Here is a 17,976-nt window from a genome sequence, read left to right as displayed (position 1 = left end):
AGATGGAACAAACTCAGTCCACGTCCACGCTAAAGGCTAAAAAAAAGGTTGTGCAAGTACTTGAATGCGGACCCTTCTAGCAATCAAGCTCGTTTTCGTGCATAAGTTTTTTTTTTTTTGCTTCAAAAAACGCATGGTTGCCACCATCTTGGAAATGACGTCAAATTACACTATTCACTATTCATTTCTCTTTCCTTATGTCGTCTTTTTCTAAAGAATGCATACCAGAGAGCTTTTACGAAAATCTCTGTATACGTAGCAAAATCTTGCGTTTTCAACAAAAAACTAATTCTGTAGACTAGCTCAAATTCAATCACTTAGTTTTTCTATTTGTACCTTTTCTAAAGGTCTCTCTATCATTCTCTCTCTCAGTCTGTGCTTCTTTTGTCATCAGGGTCCGAAATTAACTTTCAGTCTACGAGCCAAGGTGGCTGATTGAAGAAAAATGTATCAACCATTCAGATTTATTGCCGGACAGTTTTTTTTATTGCATTTTATACATGGATTTGAAAGGCATGAGAGACCAATAAACAATACTGTATGCATATTTAAAAGTTAACAGCTTTTTAAAGAATTGTATTTTATTAATTTGCCTGAAAGTCCAAGTAGTTGTTTGTTTTTTGTTTGTTTTTTTTCCGATTTTTTCTGAATACAAGTCGCTTGAACCTTAAGTATGTATAACACAGTAACAGTTCCTGGTTTATTTTTTAAGTCAGTTATTTCAGTCAGAGTCAGAAGCAACAGGAACTCAATATGAATTTAGTATCCCCTCATTGCAGAACCTGAAAATGCCTTTTTGAACATTGTTCCATTCATGACTTTTTCTCTTGCTAAATTCAAGTGCTTCATATACAAGAGCTCTAACAGCAACTTTTAAAACCACAAATATGCTTTGCAGAGCCTGTAAAAACAGTTTCACTGTCCACTTTTGCTGAGCCCTGAAATGGATGGAGAGATTATTTGATGTGTGTCAGCCATTATTTAAAATGTAACGGGAGTTATGAGTATTTGATGAGCATTTTCCTGACTCTCTGCTGTAGTGATGGTCTTCAGGTCTGGAATATAGAAGGGAGAATGAGATTTAGATCACCCAGTCTAACACTGCGTGGGTATGGGAAATATTGCATGTCACATCTAATCTACTCATCTTTCACTGTGAGCAGTCCTCCCTCTCTCTCTTTGAGCCTTAGCTCTTTCTTTGTGTGAGGGGGAGTAGGAATGAATCCTGTGGATTCAGTTAGTATTGTTCAATGCTGTGGATTGCAGCTCACCTGTGTTCAGGCTGCGTTAATAATTATTAATCTATATGGCTTCAGCGTGCACAGCAGCATAACCATCTGCAGCGACACACAATTCTCTGTATAACAGCCACAGACTGATGGACACCTAAAGCATCCCTTTCCTTTTTTTGTGTAATTTAGACTAATTCAGATTTCATTTGGAGGCAAAGTAATGAAGTTGTGTCTGTTATGCAAGATGTAGGCTATCAGAAGTCCCATAGATTCACATAGAAAGCAATTAAACTGCCATTCTGGATAAGGAATTTCAATCTGTGTAGTGTTATCTTATTGATCTGTGAGATGTTTTTACATTTCAAAGTTTGTCAAACAAAATCAATTTACATAGTTTCAGTTTGATTTACTGTCAAAAGGTGTTGTTTTTGTTTCTTTTTCCTCTGGGGGTCTGTAGCTATTGGGAAGGGAACAGAGAACTCTGAGATATGATTGCATTTGCATTTTTTTGATGGAGTGAGAAATTAATTTGCAGCTATGAAAAGCAGATGGATTACTTGCAATGAAATGTTAATGGCTAGCTGTTCTAAAGGGCCACTTGGGGAACAAAGTGTGAAAATGTATACATTTTGACGTTCAAAAGTTGGTGAAAGACATCTTGTAGTCAGTTACAGTTAAGAAAACCCTTACACTTACCGTACTATTATTAAGGTTCTTTGTTGCAACTGAGCACTGGCTCATTTAAAAATAGTCATAAGACTTACCTTTTTATGTTTGTGTGTGTGTGATGTTGATTCATCTTTAGATCTCTCAGTCGTGCCAACCACATCCGACAGTACACACCCACAGCTGGTCAGTTCTTCCTCCTCTTTCTCCTCTTTCCATAATGCCTGTACCTCAGAATCACCACAGGAGGGTCCTGGTCCTTCAAGAAGCTGCTCAGTGGCTGCGCCTGATAGCACACTGGCTGCTCAGAGCCACAGTGGAGTCCCAGGACCCAGCCCCACCAACACCACTGCCACCGAAGGTAAACTATTTATATACTGCTATAAATCCAAAGTTACAGTGACATTTATTACCTAGACATGGTCTTGTCTATGGATAGTCTTTTTTACCCTGAGATTGTTCTCAATCAGATGACAGCAGAAGGGATTTGTCTGGTGATAATGGAGGTGTGGCGATGCCCAGGTTACCCTCTTGTTGCCCCCAGCACTCCCCTTGCAGTGGGACCTCTTCAGGGCACCGCTCCCTCGGGCACACCCACTCAGGGTGCCTACAGGGTGGAACGACGCAGCAGTCCGGTCCCCCGCAGTCCGGTTCCCATGGTCACTCGCACCACTTCCACCACCACCACCACCACACCAACCCGGTCCCCTCTTCTCTGGCTTTCCCAGAGTCTAGCTGCCCTCTGGAGAGGCCCGCCGCCATGCCTGCACCCTGTGGAGGGGTCAGCAGCAACCAGTACCACGACCAGGTAACTTCATACCTGCACCATTCTTCTCGAGAAATTTTATTTTGTAATCACTATAGGTAAAGAGACAAGGATATTTTAACCTATTTTTGCAAATGATGCTGAAAGTGCTTTTAATTAGAAGCCTTATTACTTTATACACTGAAAAGACAAATTAAAAATAAGATGTTGATTACGCAAAGCATAATGTCTGCATTGTTGACTTTGGTGTCTGTCCATATCACATATTGTTTGTTTTGAATGGATTAGAGTTGAAGTCAGAAGTTTACATACACCTTAGACAAATACATTTATACTCCCTGTTTTAGGTCAGTTAGGATCACTACTTTATTTTAGAATGTGAAATGTCAGAATAATAGTAGAGAGAATTATTTATTTCAGCTTTTATTTATTTTATCACATTCCCAGTGTGTCAGAGGTTTACATACACTTTGTTAGTATTTAGTAGCATTGCCTTTCAATTGTTTAACTTTGGTCAAATGTTTTGGGTAGCCTTCCACAAGCTTCTCACAATAAGTTGCTGGAATTTAGGCCCATTCCTCCAGACAGAACTGGTGTAACTGAGTCAGGTTTCTAGGCCTCCTTGCTCGCACAGACTTTTTCAGTTCTGCCCACAAGAATTGGATTGAGGTCAGGGCTTTGTGATCGCCACTTCAATACCTTGACTTTGTGTTCCTTTGTGCCATTTTGCCACAACTTTGGAGATTTGCTTTAGAGATATTCATTGTCCATTTGGAAGACCCATTTGCAACTGAGCTTTATCTTCCTGGCTGACATCTTGAGATTTTGCTTCAATATATCCACATAATTTTCCTTCCTCATGATGCTATCTATTTTGTGAAGTGCACCAGTCCCTGCTGCAGCAAAGCACCCCCACAACATGATGCTGCCACCCCCATGCTTCACGGTTGGGATGATATTCTTTGGCTTGCAAGCATCACACTTTTTCCTCCAAACATAACAATAGTCATTATGGCCAAACAGTTCCATTTTTGTTTCATTAGACCGGAGGAAATTTCTCCAAAAAGTAAGATCATTGTCTCCATGTGCACTTACACACTGTAGTCTGGCTTTTTATGGCAGTATTGAAGCAGTGGCTTCTTCCTTGCTGAGCAGCCTTTCAGGTTATTTCGATATAGGACTCGTTTTACTGTGGATATAGATACTTATAAGATACTCTTTTGTAAGTCGCTTTAGATAAAAGCTTCTGCCAAATGACAAATTGTAATGTATTTGTCTATCTGTTTCCTCCAGCATCTTCACAAGGTTGTTTGCTGTTGTTCTGGGATCGATTTGCACTTTTCACACCAATCTACATTCAGAGACTGAATGCGTCTCCTTTCTGAGCAGTATGATGGTTGCATGGTTAAACTTGCGTACTATAGTTTGTACAGATGAACGTGGTACCTTTAGGCTTTTGGAAATTGCTACCATGGATGAACCAGACTTGTGGAGGTCCATAATTTGAACCAGATTTGTGGGGGTCTTGGCTGATTTCTTTTGATTTTCCCATGATGTGAAGCAAAGAGGCACTGAGTTTGAAGGTAGGCCTTAAAATACATGCAGAGGTGGACCTCCAATTCGGTACACCTCCTGTCAGAAGCTAATTGTCTAAAGGCTTGACATCATTTTCTGGAATTCTCCAAGCTGCTTAAAGTTACAATTAACTTAGTGTATGTAAACTTCTGACCCACTGAAATTGTGATATAGTCAATTAAAAGTGAAACAATCAGTCTTTAAACAATTGTTGGAAAAAGTACCTGTGTCATGCACAAAGTAGATATCCTAAACGACTTGCCAAAACTATAGTTTTCTAATATTAAATCTGTGGAGTGGTTAAAAAATTAGTTTTAAAGACTTAAGTGTATGTAAACTTCTAATTTCAACTTTGTTTTTATTTGGAATGCTATCTTAAAATGCTAAAACACCCTTCATGTTTTTATGATGAAAAGGTAAGTCCAAGCGGAAAAGGTAAGCGGAGCTGAGCTTTTTCACAGTGGTTTTTGTTTTTAGGCCATCCTCTGTGTTGTTGTTGAATAATTCCCTCTGAGCTAATTGTCTTTGCTGCTGAATTATATTATTTACCAGCAGAGAAGAGATGTGTAAATATATTGTGTTTGTAGGCTATTTTAATTTGTGTTTTAAAAGGAGTATGGAGGTTTAGCATCTCAATACACTCAAGTAACAAGGTCACCCAGAAATCAGCTGTCAGAGTGATAAGCATGAAAATGTTCTTTTCATGCTGAATTTATTTGGCAAAAGTCTCTGGCTTTTGATGATAAGGGCTACAGGGAGTAAGTGCCATTAGCTAGTCATCGGATGTGCCCAGACATGAGACGCTAATGAGAATGCTCTCATTTCGAGAGTAATTTAATACTGTATGGTAAAAGCATTTTTATACATTTAATATTTAGTTTTGTTTGTTAATATTATTTTTAAAATGTGTGCCTGACTTGTACCTGTTTTGGAGTATGTGGAAGATATTGTTTTACAAGATATGCAGCTAATTTTTGGTGGTTCTTGCTAAGCCAAGCACACTATTACTGTTGCTCAAACTTGAACAATCCCCTAACCCTACATTTTAAACTTATACAGTTTAATTAAAGAAGCACCAAGACTGCTGTGAATGCAAGCAATTAAGGAACGAGGTGATCTGAACATGTGCATGTCTGCTGCATATTTTAATAATCATATTTTAAATAAGCAAGTAAATAGTAAATAAGATAAGTTAATGTCAGAATATGACCACTAGGAGACAGCAGAACGCTTCACTTTTGGGTTTTGCCCGGTCTTGTATTAAATTGACATAATCATTGATAATGATTAATATTTCCATGACTCTGATACATGAAACAACTCATCAACACATCATATACTTCTGTAGGGGAAATCAACCCCCTTACACTGAATTTACCATTTATTTTATTTTTAATCAAATATGCAGAGTAATAGCTTCTGCAGAAATACACAATTTCAGATTTGAGTTTCCACATGTGTAACTTATCATCTTGACTTAAAGCAATGAGTAAGCAACCACCCTGAACACCCTAGCAATACCCTAACAACCACCAAAACACCTTAGCAACTCCATAACAACACTCTGGCAACCACCGCAACACCTTAGAATCACGAAGGTGACTTGCACGGACAAGAACCACACTTTCAAAGCATTTAGTAAAGTGTGTCTTATCAGACTTCTACACATGGTTCAGCTGTAGCACTGCTTTTTTTATGTATTAATTATGATGCTTGATTAACATCTGGTTTCTGTCTTCCTTCTTGTCTCTTTGTCTTTTTTCCTCTCTGTTTCGCTCTGTCTCAGCAGACTCTACCGGTGGATCTCAGTAGCAGTGCAGTGCGTAGCAGTGGATCCAGTAGCACAGGATTCCACAGCACATCTGCCTTTGACCCCTGCTGTCCGGGCTCTGCCTCCCGGCCTCCTGTTTGCATTTCCCAGTCTGCACCTGGACCCAGCCAGCAGACTGTGGCAGACTCATTCAGTTCTGCCATAGTGGCCCAACCTCAGCTCCAACCTGCTCAGCTCTCCTCCTGCAGGCACTACATCCATCCCCCCTGTATGCCATTTTATCTTAATATGACAATTAATAATCGAATGCCAATTTAGTGTAGGGATGAAACAGTCCACTTGTGAAAATGCTTACATTTGACATTTTACTGATTTAAAACAGTTAGTGTCATTACAAATGAAAAGATCAGAATACAATTTTTAGTAAAAAGTAAAAAAGTAACTAGTTTCTTAATATTTGTTATGTCCCCTTTTGCTTTAATGACAACATGCAAATTACAAAATTCCTCTTGTGTGTTTCTGTGAAGGCAAATAACTTTTCTTACAAAGGTGTTATCATAAATATTTCTAATTCATTAAACATCAGGATGTTTCTTAACTTTCCATTTATTTCCAGGTTTAAAGCTGAAGTGTTTAGACATGGTGAAGACAATACAAATATTTAACCTATAGCTTAATTATAGTTATCTCTTCATATTAAAGGAATATTCTGTATTCAATACAAGTAGGTTTGGGAAGGTTACTTTTTAAATGTATTCCACTACAGATTAGAGAATACATGCTGTAAAATGTAATTTGTAACGTATTCCGTCAGTTCTGTATTCTAAATAATTTGGATTACTTCTTCAGCACTGGTAGATTTGTTTCACTTGCTTTGACTATAAACACTCTGTCAGTACGTTAAGACAAAATACACATGTTAAAAATACATTCTCTGAAAAACTGAAATATCTTATGCAGAGTTGTTTCTAAAACAAGATCAATCTAATTGATCTTGTTTTTAGGATTTTTAGATATTTTTACAGGAAAACTATTCAAGAATAAGATTTTTTGCCCTAATAGCAAAGGTCTTACTAGAAAAAAAAGAAATTATGATCCAACGTGAATGTTCTTGATAAAAAAAATATGATCGTGTCTGGTAACGTGCATGTAAAATGGCTAGAAATAGCATTTTAGCTTAGCGTAAAGCTAACAATTTACACAAGGTTTATTTCTATTTCATCTGTTCCAAACTTAATTCAAACGTACTTCTCTGTCTGCTCTTATGAATGTAACACATCATAAGAAAGTGTTTCACCGCTTTTCAAATGCACTTTGGATCACATAATTTATATGTATAAATGTTTTCCATCTGAAAGGGCTAAATATTAAATGAAACAAATGACAATAAAATGCAACGTAATCTCTTCAGTAATCAAAATACTTTTTGAATGTTACTGTATTCTAATTACTTATTAATTGTTAGTAAGTGATTTTGTCACATTAAATCATGTTAACACCGATTGTTTATGTCTTGTGGCAATATATTTTGAAACTGTGAATATTTTAACATTTACGGATTAGCTCACTTTAACCTTCATTGTAAGTGTCTCACTGTAACCAAAAATTTTTGGGGCAAGTCATAATACATTTTTGTGGTAATCAGTATTACGCCACAAGTGCTTTCGAGTGAGCTTAACTTGTTTTGAATCTGGAATATTCCTTTTAAGATGGGAAAGCAAAAATATTTTAACACTTAAAAGTTGTAAAATCCCAGATTTTCAATGTGGACTGCAGCAAATAGTTAAATACATGTAAAAGTAAGATACAATAAGCTCTTTGAAAAATAGAATAAAGACAATCAGACTGGTGTATCAGTATTAAAATATTTGTTATCATATTGGCTCCAAATTATTTTTATCCGTGCACTCTAAATAGCAACTTACAAAGTATTTACCAAACCGACCCGAAACCAGAGAACTGTAATACAAACGGAACCATGATCAGTTTCAATTGTTACATCTCTAATTAAGCAGATGTAATTGAAATTTGATGTAAATACAGTTTAATGTGTGATTGTTCATTTGTGTCCTGTTGTGTGAGAGTTAGAATGTAAAGATGCTGTAATGCTGGCGTCTGTGCTTTATGGTAATTAGATGAAACACCTGATGGTTAATGTGTTAAGTGCTACAGGTAGTGTGCCCAGCAGTCCCACTTAATTGCCGATTCGCTTCACAATAGTGTTGTGCAGAATATAAATGAGCGTGGCAGGGTCCCCTGGTGGGCCTGAATTTAGTGGAATAATTGCCACTCACAGCTCACTGGAGCACCTGTTTGCACATTCTCTCTTTCTTTCTCTCAATATTTATCTCCAGTATCTTGTAGTCTTTCATATAATCTCTCTATCTTTTTGTCTTTCTTTTTCTTCCTCAGTCTTCTCTCTGTCAAAACTGTATCAATCAGTAATAATCTTTCTCTCCTTTATAGTCACATATACCTGTGCAGTAACCAGATTGACCATCCTACAACACTTGAGTTTTAGATTGATCAGAAAAACCTCAATTCCCATGCCACATTTTCCATCCAGATGTATCATTCAGGAGGGAAGGGACAGGACAAAGAGAAGGTGTACTGCTCTTTTGCTAATTTAATTTTTTTTATCTCTTTCAGACGGCCCCCTGCAAGGCCCCCTGCACCACCAGTCCTCCTCCTCCTGCCCACACTCACATGGCAATGCTCCTCCTCAACAGCCTCCTCCACAGGGTGACTATGTCATCCCACACCCTGTCCTACCCTTCCACACCCCACTGCCTTCTCATGTCCCGGGTCACTCCGTGCCACCTGCTCCTCCACCCTCCCTACCTGCCCACCATGCCCCTCTGCCTCAGCATCTTCCCCCTGAGCACCAGGCGCTGCAGCACCACCTGCCCGTTCTGGGCCCTAACCCTGTTCAGCGGCTCCACCAGCACGATATACTGCAGAGGATGGAGGTTCAGAGACGCAGAATGATGCAGCACCCAACGTGAGTCACTGTGGGATATTAAAAATTCATTAAACTGATTCATATATCTCAAACAGGGCTGGGTGGATGTTGGAAAGTGTGAACTGGTAGAGATTTTGCAATGCCAATACATCAGTGGGTTGGACTACTTTGTTATTTACATGTGAGAGTGATTAAGGTGAAGTAATATGAAAATACAGATCGGGATGTGTCCCAAACAAGTCAAGGTGAGGAAGAATGTGTTATGGGTGGTTGGACACTATGTGAAGTGAAATTGTGAGTTGTTTACGGATATCACAATATGACACATTATCAATGTAGATTTCAGTTGGGATGTCCCAAAACCGGTATCGTAATCTGGTCCTATACTGCGTTCAGGTACTTGTACTCGTAAACATGCTATGATGCCAAAAAACTATACCGTCAGATGTATGAATTTCGTTGCATATACATATACAGCACATAGAGACTACATAATTATTTAATTAAATCACAGCCTTTTGCAGGGGCGGATTCCACAGGACTCTACATTTTAACATGCAGAGATGCTTCTGTTCATGATAAAGAACCTGCCCCTTACATTTGCAAATGAACAATTATTGAATACAGCCAATGAAAACTGAAAATGAAAACAAAAGAAATGAAAAAACATTTACACACACATAGAAACATACTTTCCAAGTCTTCTGAGTCACTTTAGAAAATGGCAGAATTTTCTTTTTAGGAGCACTAACGCCAAGATTTGGGTGAGAGAAGCAGTTTCAATGTTGCCCACGGCAGGCAACAAGGCACAAAGGAAATTGCATATTACAATATTCAAGTGTTTTTACTAGTCAGTTGTTTAAAGCTGAAAGAGTACTCGATTAATCAATTACTTTTGCACATCCCTATTGTTTTGTGTGTGTGTGTGTGTGTGTGTGTGTGTGTGTGTGTGTGTGTGTGTGTGTGTGTTCTCGCATATCCTCGCATATGCGAGTGATTTACTCGCAATGTAGAGGGCTGGACATTAATTAACTCAAAGATTTGCCATCATCCTCAACCAAATAATGTTAGACGGATCCAGGAATACTCCAGTGCAGATATCTGCGAGTGTGTGCGCATGTGAGTTTACGGCAACAGGTGAGGAGCTGACTGAACTGACTGGCGCAAGAGAGAGAGACGCAAAACACAACCTTTTATTTTATGTTATTATGAGACTGAGAAGTGCAAAAATATTTTAGATGAGAAGTGTAAAATTGTTTTTGGTTCATTATGAGACCGTGGCAGGGCAAATTGGACTGTGGCGGGCCGCCAGAGTCTAGTCAATTAATGGGAAACACTGCAAAAAAAATGGGTATCAGTATCAGCATGTACCGAAAAGGAAGCAATCTGTATTCATTCTCCAAAAAATGGAATCGGGATATCCCTAGAATTGATGTGTTGTTTCAGGTCTGCGTGTATTGACTACTTTAGAACTACTCTGAATGTGGCTCATCCGGTCATAATTTTTAAACTGGAACTGTATGTTTTTACAATTATTAGTCTTTTATCAGTATTTTGTTTTTAACTCAAATGTTACATTTTGTAAAGCTGTATCATCATACAGTATATATACCATTACTATGATATAAAATTACTCATAACGTGATTATAAAATTTTGATCGTACCACCCTCCCCTCATCTCAAAGCATAATGTATTATGAGGCTTTTCTCTGCTGCAGAGGAACTGGGTGCATTAGTGCTCAATGTCAATGCCCTTGCAAACAGAGCCCAGCATTAGCCTAAGAAATGGTACACAGTCTGTGGGTTGATGTCTCTCTCACTCTAACAAATTGTCTTCCTCCTCAAGGCGAGCACACGAGAGGCCCCCACCACATCCCCATAGAATGCACCCTAACTATGGTCACGGACATCACATCCACGTCCCGCAAACTATGTCTTCACACCCTCGACAGGCTGACCAGAGGTCAACATGGTAGAGTGCATTTAAAGTAGAACGTTTCTTTAAATTAATGGTTCAAAAGGTTTCAGCAAAATTATATTGAATGCAATATGCTGATTTTTGGTCTTGCTTTTGTTTAGGGAGCTGGGCATCGAGGCTGGTGTTACTGTAGCTCCCTACCCTTCAGGGCACCTGCACCCCCATCTGTCTCACTATCACCCTCCACCCAGACTGCACCATTTCCCCATCCAACTGATGGTGAGTCCCCCTCTTTCCTTCATCAGCTGCTCACAGCAGAAATATATGCATACATTAGCATATATAAAAAAGGACCGATTTGTTCTCAGGTATGGCGCAGTTTAATGACGGCAGCCCCAAGCCGTCCTATCTGCAACATCTGTTATTTCAGAAGTGATTTGTAGAGGTGCATGAATTATGCATTGCCAGTTATAATGGAGGCTCATTAGACATTTCAAGTGTGAAATTTAAATTTGATAAAATTATATTTGAATCATACGCAGTGTCATGCATGCACAAACGTGAATCATTTCTGATTCCTCTCATAAATCTGGCCCAGTTTTGGGGAGTCCTTTACTAAACTGGTTATTTGTTTATGCTTAGCAATCTCTTCATGTGTATCTTTTTGTGCCCTCGCTTATTCTCTGTCTGTTTCCTTCAGCACACTGGCATGTCTGAGGTGACATATCCACACATTCGCTACATCTCCTCCAGAATGACCTTTGGACGCACCTATGAGGTATAGCACAGAGACCACAATCATCAGTGATGAAAAGATGTTTTTTTTACTCATAAATAAATTAACATAATAATAACAAATAATACACACAATAGCTTAAATTAAACTGGTAATGTGTTTTAACAGGATCTGCTGCATTTAGAAGAGCGACTGGGAACTGTGAATCGAGGGGCCTCTCAGGGAACCATAGAGAGGTGCACCTACCCACACAAGTACAAAAAGGTAAGAACACATTCACTTGCAAGCATCAGTGTTTTTCGTGAGGTGGTAAGGAGAGTGTCATGTCTGGTTTGGTGATAATGGACAGACAGTCTACAAAAAGACTTTATCTGAGGAAATTATATAGTAGCTTCCGGTTAGAAACAAAAACCTCAACCAGGAGCCGTAATTTAAGAACTTTTGTGTCATCAAATACATCACAAATCCTCACTAAGTCCTTTATTGCCAAAATGTCACTGATATTGAGGAAAAGGTTCCATGCAGATGTCAGAATGCATTAATTATCTGAATGACAGTAATCTAAAACCCTGCCGCCCTGATACAGAAGGTGGTGGAGAGAGACACTGAGGAACAGTTAGCACCTGAAGCATGGGCATCTGTTGGAAAAAATATGCACTCAACCTCAAACTCGGTGAGAAAAAAGTGAACAAATAGTTTGGGAGAATATGTTTTAGCTCAATTATTTTGTAGATATTAATAGGGGCAGGGATAGTCAACAATAGCCAATTTAGTTGAGGTGAACATTTAAAATAAATGTTTTTGTTTTTTTTAACATTATGTGAGTTCTCTGAAGTTCAGGTTTTGTTGCTGCTTGAATGCTGTTTAAATGATGAGCACACTGTTCATTGCAAGGAGACTACAGGTGCTGGTCATATAATTAGAATATCATCAAAAAGTTGACTTATTTCAGTAATTCCATTCAAAAAGTGAAACTTGGATAATGTATACATTCATTCCACACAGACTGATATATTTCAAGTGTTCATTCCTTTTAATTTTGATGATTATAACTGGCAACTAATGAAAACCCTAAAATCAGTATCTCAGAAAATTAGAATATTGTGAAAAGGTTCAATATTGAAGAGACCGGGTGCCACACTCTAATCAGCTAATTAACTCAAAACACCTGCAAAGGCCTTTAAATGGTCTCTCAGTCTAGTTCTGTAGGCTGCACAATCATGGGGAAGACTGCTGACTTGACAGCTGTCTAAAAGACAACCATTGACACCTTGCACAAGGAGGGCAAGACACAAAAGATCATTGCTAAAGAGGCTGGCTGTTCACAGAGCTCTGTGTCCAAGCACATTAATAGAGAGGCGAAGGGAAGGAAAAGATGTGGTAGAAAAAAGTGTACAAGCAATAGGGATAACCGCACCCTGGAGAGGATTGTGAAACAAAACCCATTCAAAAATGTGGGGGAGATTCACAAAGAGTGGACTGCAGCTGGAGTCAGTGCTTCAAGAACCACCACGCACAGACGTATGCAAGACATGGGTTTCAGCTGTCGCATTCCTTGTGTCAAGCCACTCTTGAACAAGACACAGCATCAGAAGCGTCTCTCCTGGGCTAAAGACAAAAAGGACTGGACTGCTGCTGAGTGGTCCAAAGTTATGTTCTCTGATGAAAGTAAATTTTGCATTTCCTTTGGAAATCAAGGTCCCAGAGTCTGGAGGAAGAGAGGAGAGGCACAGAATCCACGTTGCTTGAAGTCCAGTGTAAAGTTTCCACAGTCAGTGATGGTTTGGGGTGCCATGTCATCTGCTGGTGTTGGTCCACTGTGTTTTCTGAGGTCCAAGGTCAACGCAGTCGTCTACCAAGAAGTTTTAGAGCACGTCATGCTTCCTGCTGCTGACCAACTTTATGGAGCTGCAGATTTCATTTTCCAACAGGACTTGGCACCTGCACACAGTGCCAAAGCTACCAGTATCTGGTTTAAGGACCATGGTATCCCTGTTCTTAATTGGCCAGCAAACTCGCCTGACCTTAACCCTATAGAAAATCTATGGGGTATTGTGAAGAGGAAGATGCGATACGCCAGACCCAACAATGCAGAAGAGCTGAAGGCCACTATCAGAGCAACCTGGGCTCTCATAACACCCGAGCAGTGCCACAGACTGATCGACTCCATGCCACGCCGCATTGCTGCAGTAATTTAGGCAAAAGGAGCCCCAACTAAGTATTGAGTGCTGTACATGCCCATACTTTTCAGTTGGCCAACATTTCTAAAAATCCTTTTTTTGTATTGGCCTTAAGTAATATTCTAATTTTGGGATTTTCATTAGTTGTCAGTTTTAATCATCACAATTAAATGAAAAACATTTGAAATATATCAGTCTGTGTGTAATGAATGAATATAATATCCAAGTTTAACTTTTTGAATGGAATTACTGAAATAAATCAACTTTTTGATGATATTCTAATTATATGACCAGCACCTGTATGTTCTTGTCCATTTTTGCACGTGTTATTGCAATCTCAAATTTGTGTAACACTGCATGCTTATTTACAGTAACTTGTTATGCTACTCTTATTTAGTTATGTTTCTTTAATTACATTTACTCATATTTTTTGTATTGGCAACATCAACTTCAGAACATGATATTGAAATATGCCAAATTTAAAACACTCAGATAAATTATTGATATTTGGGGAAGACGTTTATCAGGATTGAGGTGCAGTGATAATTCTCATAATGGCTGTCATGCTTCTTTTGCATGCACAGAGGAAGCTGCATGGTAAGCAAGAGGAAGATGAGGGCGCAGAGGAAGACACAGAGGAGAAATGCACCATTTGTCTGTCTATACTGGATGAAGGGGAAGATGTCAGGTAAAGCCTCAGGACACTGTGTGTGTGTGTGTGAGCATGTTGTGTTTTCTTTGCTTGATCCTTGCTTTTTTCCAAGTAGTTTCAGAGAATTATTCCCTTCACAATAATATACTTTTTTTTTTTATCTAGGTCTCTCAAGGATTTGGTTTACATTATAATTTGACCCATTAGCCAGGTCGTGTCTATAAAGAAACCCTCGATCTGCAGAAAGTCTTGTGAGAGCCATACTAAACATTCATACATTATGTTCATTTGGAGTCTCACAGAAACCCTACACCTACCCCTAACCTTAAAGGAATATAAGAGGTTCATGTGAGTTTAATGGACAGCATTTGTGGCATAATGTTGATTATCAAAAAAAGTTATTTTGACTCGTCCATCCTTTTCTTTAAAAGAACAAAAATCAAAGTTACAGCGAGGCACTTACAATGGAGCCAATTTTTTGAGGATTTAAATGCAGAAATGGGAGGCTTATAATTTATAAAAGCACTTCCATTAATTTAAAGTTGTTAAATCATAATTTTTACAATCGTTTTAGTGTTTGTTGACATTACATCTACATTGCAACGAAGTTGTAAAATTGGCTATAACTACATCGAAAAGATTTTATCAATTTAATCACACTAAAATCATGTTAACACGCAAATTGTTTATGTCTTGTGGCTATACTTCAGTGAGTATTTTAATGTTTACGGATTGGCCCCATTCACTTCCATTGTAAGTGCCTCACTGGAACCCAGATTTTTCAGTCAAAATTATGTTTGAATGGTAATCAATATTATGGCACAAATGCTATCGATTGAGCTTAACTTGTATTGAACCCGGGAACATTCCTTTAACCCTAAGCCTAACCTTAGTAGCAGCAAACGTGTCACTCGCAAGACTTTGCCAGATTGATGCATTCCTTCTAGATCAGCCACAGGATTGTTACAAATATCTTTGAATTCTCTGCTGCCCTCTGTTGCTGAAACATGTGAATTACTCTGTGTTGTTATATTAAGCCAGTGTAATCTGTTGAATCTTACAATCTTTGAGGGTTTTAGAAGCATTTTTTTGTTATTGCTAAAAAATAGTCAAGCAAGTAATTTGATGTGTTGATTGTTTCACTTATCATAATCCTTGTTGTTCTGCAGGCGTCTTCCATGTATGCACCTTTTTCATCAACTATGTGTAGACCAGTGGCTCCTCACAAACAAGAAATGCCCCATCTGCAGAGTGGACATCGAGGCTCAGTTATCTCCAGAGAGTTGATGCTATTTTTATTGCAACCCTTTTGTTGGACGTGTATCTGTTGTTTTCCTTTTACTCTGTCAGTAATGCATTCAACCAAAGATGGCATGAAATACCTGCACAACTATGGGAAATAAAAGAAAAACAACAATCCATACAAAAAAGCATTGAGTCTAGCGTGCCAGCTATCATGTAGTACCAATACAGCTAGAAATAACATCATCTTCATTAAGGGTTTTGAATTGTATTGTATTTATAAAGGGTTTATGTAGCTTTTGTTTTCATAAGTGTCATTGTATTTTATTTTTTGCATGGTTCCTTGCAATGCATTTCTTTGCACATATAATGAAATAGGCCTCTTAAGGCCTGAGAACTTGCAGGTGAGAATTGCTGCTCTAGTAAAGAAGCATTTTTACATACCTGATGCCTTGCTTTACTGGAATAGAATGTCAACCTCCATTTTAAAACGTTGCAGGACTCAATTTATTGATCAGTATGTTGATTACTTTTATGTTTTAGACAATGTGATCTGAAATAGAGTTTTTTTTTTTTAGTGAATCAAGACATTCCTTAAATAGGAAACAAGATCATTGTTAAGAGATCAGCTGCTGTAACAGTGTTCACCCTCACACAAATTCACTCTCGGCATGGGAACCTGGGCTGGAGTCGGTTCTTTTTCACTTCAGCTCGTTATCTGTACTAACTGAATTCAGGAAGTTTGAATAATAAAAAATACATGTTTCTGTAGAGTTTTAATTTATATTTTTTATATTCTGAACTGCTAGAATTAAAATTAGTTCAACTCCAGCCCTGATGAGAACCAACTGCACACTTCCTTGAACGTTCACATGGTTGTGTTCCATCTGTCCCCTCTCAGCACCTCAATCTGATGTCACATGTTTAAAACACACTTTACCTAATGTATTTTCAAAGAGAATGAAAAATGAATGTCACCTCTCTGTATTCTGATTGTTGTTTTTATTAGTTTATTGACGTTTGATTAGGTAATGGAGGAAGTGTAATTCTTCAGACAAGCTCAATATCTGGACTTCTTTTTGGAAGAAACACAGACATTGCAGATGTGGAGAACTGGGCAACAAATAATTTATTTCATCAGGGTCTCCTAGCAGTGTTCATTTATCTCTCTCTCGCTCTCTCTCTCTCAACAACTTAGAAAGTGACTCATGTTAGCTGATTATTCCTTCTCAGATATTGTCATTTAACACATTTGTTCTGCAACTGTGCAGCAAACTGCTTATTTTGTTTTCTTTTTTTTATGCTGCTGTGAAAACTAACACTAATATTAATCTCAACTAGCTAACTTGCATATACTTGCACATGAGAGACAAAAGACAGGAGTTCTGTGAGAATGAGAGTGCGCGGAGGCTGTGTATTTCCACTCTGATTGCCGAATTTTAAGAAAAACTGTAATAATTTTGAATGGAGTGTTGGAATGCAGTACTTAATGGCAGGTGTCCATGCATTCATAGACTTAATGGCCCCAGGATGATATTCCATGGGATTTATTTTAGTTTTAAATAATGGAATTAATAAAATTAGGTAACTCTTTCATGTGTCCATTTTTTGTGCCTCTTTGAACATTAGATCCCTGTACAAAAATGTACTATTTGGAAACATTCCTTTGAGATTCTGGTCCATGTTGACATAATAGCATCATGCAATTTCTGCAGGTGAAGAGCACTTTTTGCAAGTCCAGACTGGTCCAGCGAAGGTGGGTTTGTGCCCATAGGCGATGTGATGTCAGGTAAAGGCCTGCCTTACAACAGGCTTACAAGCCCTCAGTCCAGCCTCTCTCAGCCTATTGCGGACAGTCTGAGCACTGATGGAGGAATTGTGCATTCCTGATCCAGTATCTGTCACGCAGGTCTGAAATTTGGATGTACCGATCCTGTGCAGGTGTTGTTACACGTGGTCTGCCACTGCAAGGGCGAACAGCCGTCCTTCCTGTCTCCCTGTAGGGCTGTCTTAGGCGTTTCACAGTACGGACATTGCAATTTATTGCCCTGGCCACATCTGCACTCCTCATGCGTCCATGCAGCATGCCTAAGGCACGTTCACTCAGATGAGCTGGGACCCTGGGCATCTTTCTTTTGGTGTTTTTCAGAGTCAGTAGAAAGATCTCTTTAGTGTCCCAAGTTTTTATAACTGTGACCTTAATTGCCTACCGTCTGTAAGTTGTTATTGTCTTAACGACTGTTCCAAGGGTGCATATTCATTGATTATTTATGGT

The 17,976-nt window shown here is 38.6% G+C and overlaps 1 protein-coding gene across 4 annotated transcripts in view; it reads left to right on the top strand.

The window, feature by feature from the left end:
* rnf111 (ring finger protein 111) overlaps positions 1 to 17,285 on the top strand; it is a 62,986-nt gene extending 45,701 nt beyond the window's left edge. The window contains exons 5-15 of one of the 4 annotated variants that reach the window (XM_052090571.1): positions 2,038 to 2,259; positions 2,369 to 2,706; positions 6,029 to 6,278; positions 8,660 to 9,011; positions 10,820 to 10,945; positions 11,053 to 11,170; positions 11,592 to 11,669; positions 11,796 to 11,891; positions 12,214 to 12,300; positions 14,392 to 14,495; positions 15,629 to 17,285. In XM_052090571.1, the coding sequence (XP_051946531.1) occupies positions 2,038 to 2,259; positions 2,369 to 2,706; positions 6,029 to 6,278; positions 8,660 to 9,011; positions 10,820 to 10,945; positions 11,053 to 11,170; positions 11,592 to 11,669; positions 11,796 to 11,891; positions 12,214 to 12,300; positions 14,392 to 14,495; positions 15,629 to 15,746 (1,889 nt within the window). In that variant the 3' untranslated portion in view covers positions 15,747 to 17,285. Of the gene's footprint in view, positions 1 to 2,037; positions 2,260 to 2,368; positions 2,707 to 6,025; positions 6,279 to 8,659; positions 9,012 to 10,819; positions 10,946 to 11,052; positions 11,171 to 11,591; positions 11,670 to 11,795; positions 11,892 to 12,213; positions 12,301 to 14,391; positions 14,496 to 15,628 lie in introns of all 4 variants that reach the window. The other 3 variants (XM_052090562.1, XM_052090587.1, XM_052090577.1) reach the window with 3 other exon arrangements.
* The last annotated feature ends 691 nt before the right edge of the window (positions 17,286 to 17,976 follow it).

This window comes from Xyrauchen texanus, chromosome 2 (genome assembly GCF_025860055.1).
Source record: "Xyrauchen texanus isolate HMW12.3.18 chromosome 2, RBS_HiC_50CHRs, whole genome shotgun sequence".
NCBI lineage: Eukaryota > Metazoa > Chordata > Actinopteri > Cypriniformes > Catostomidae > Xyrauchen > Xyrauchen texanus.
This window is presented reverse-complemented; position numbering and strand designations above follow the sequence as displayed.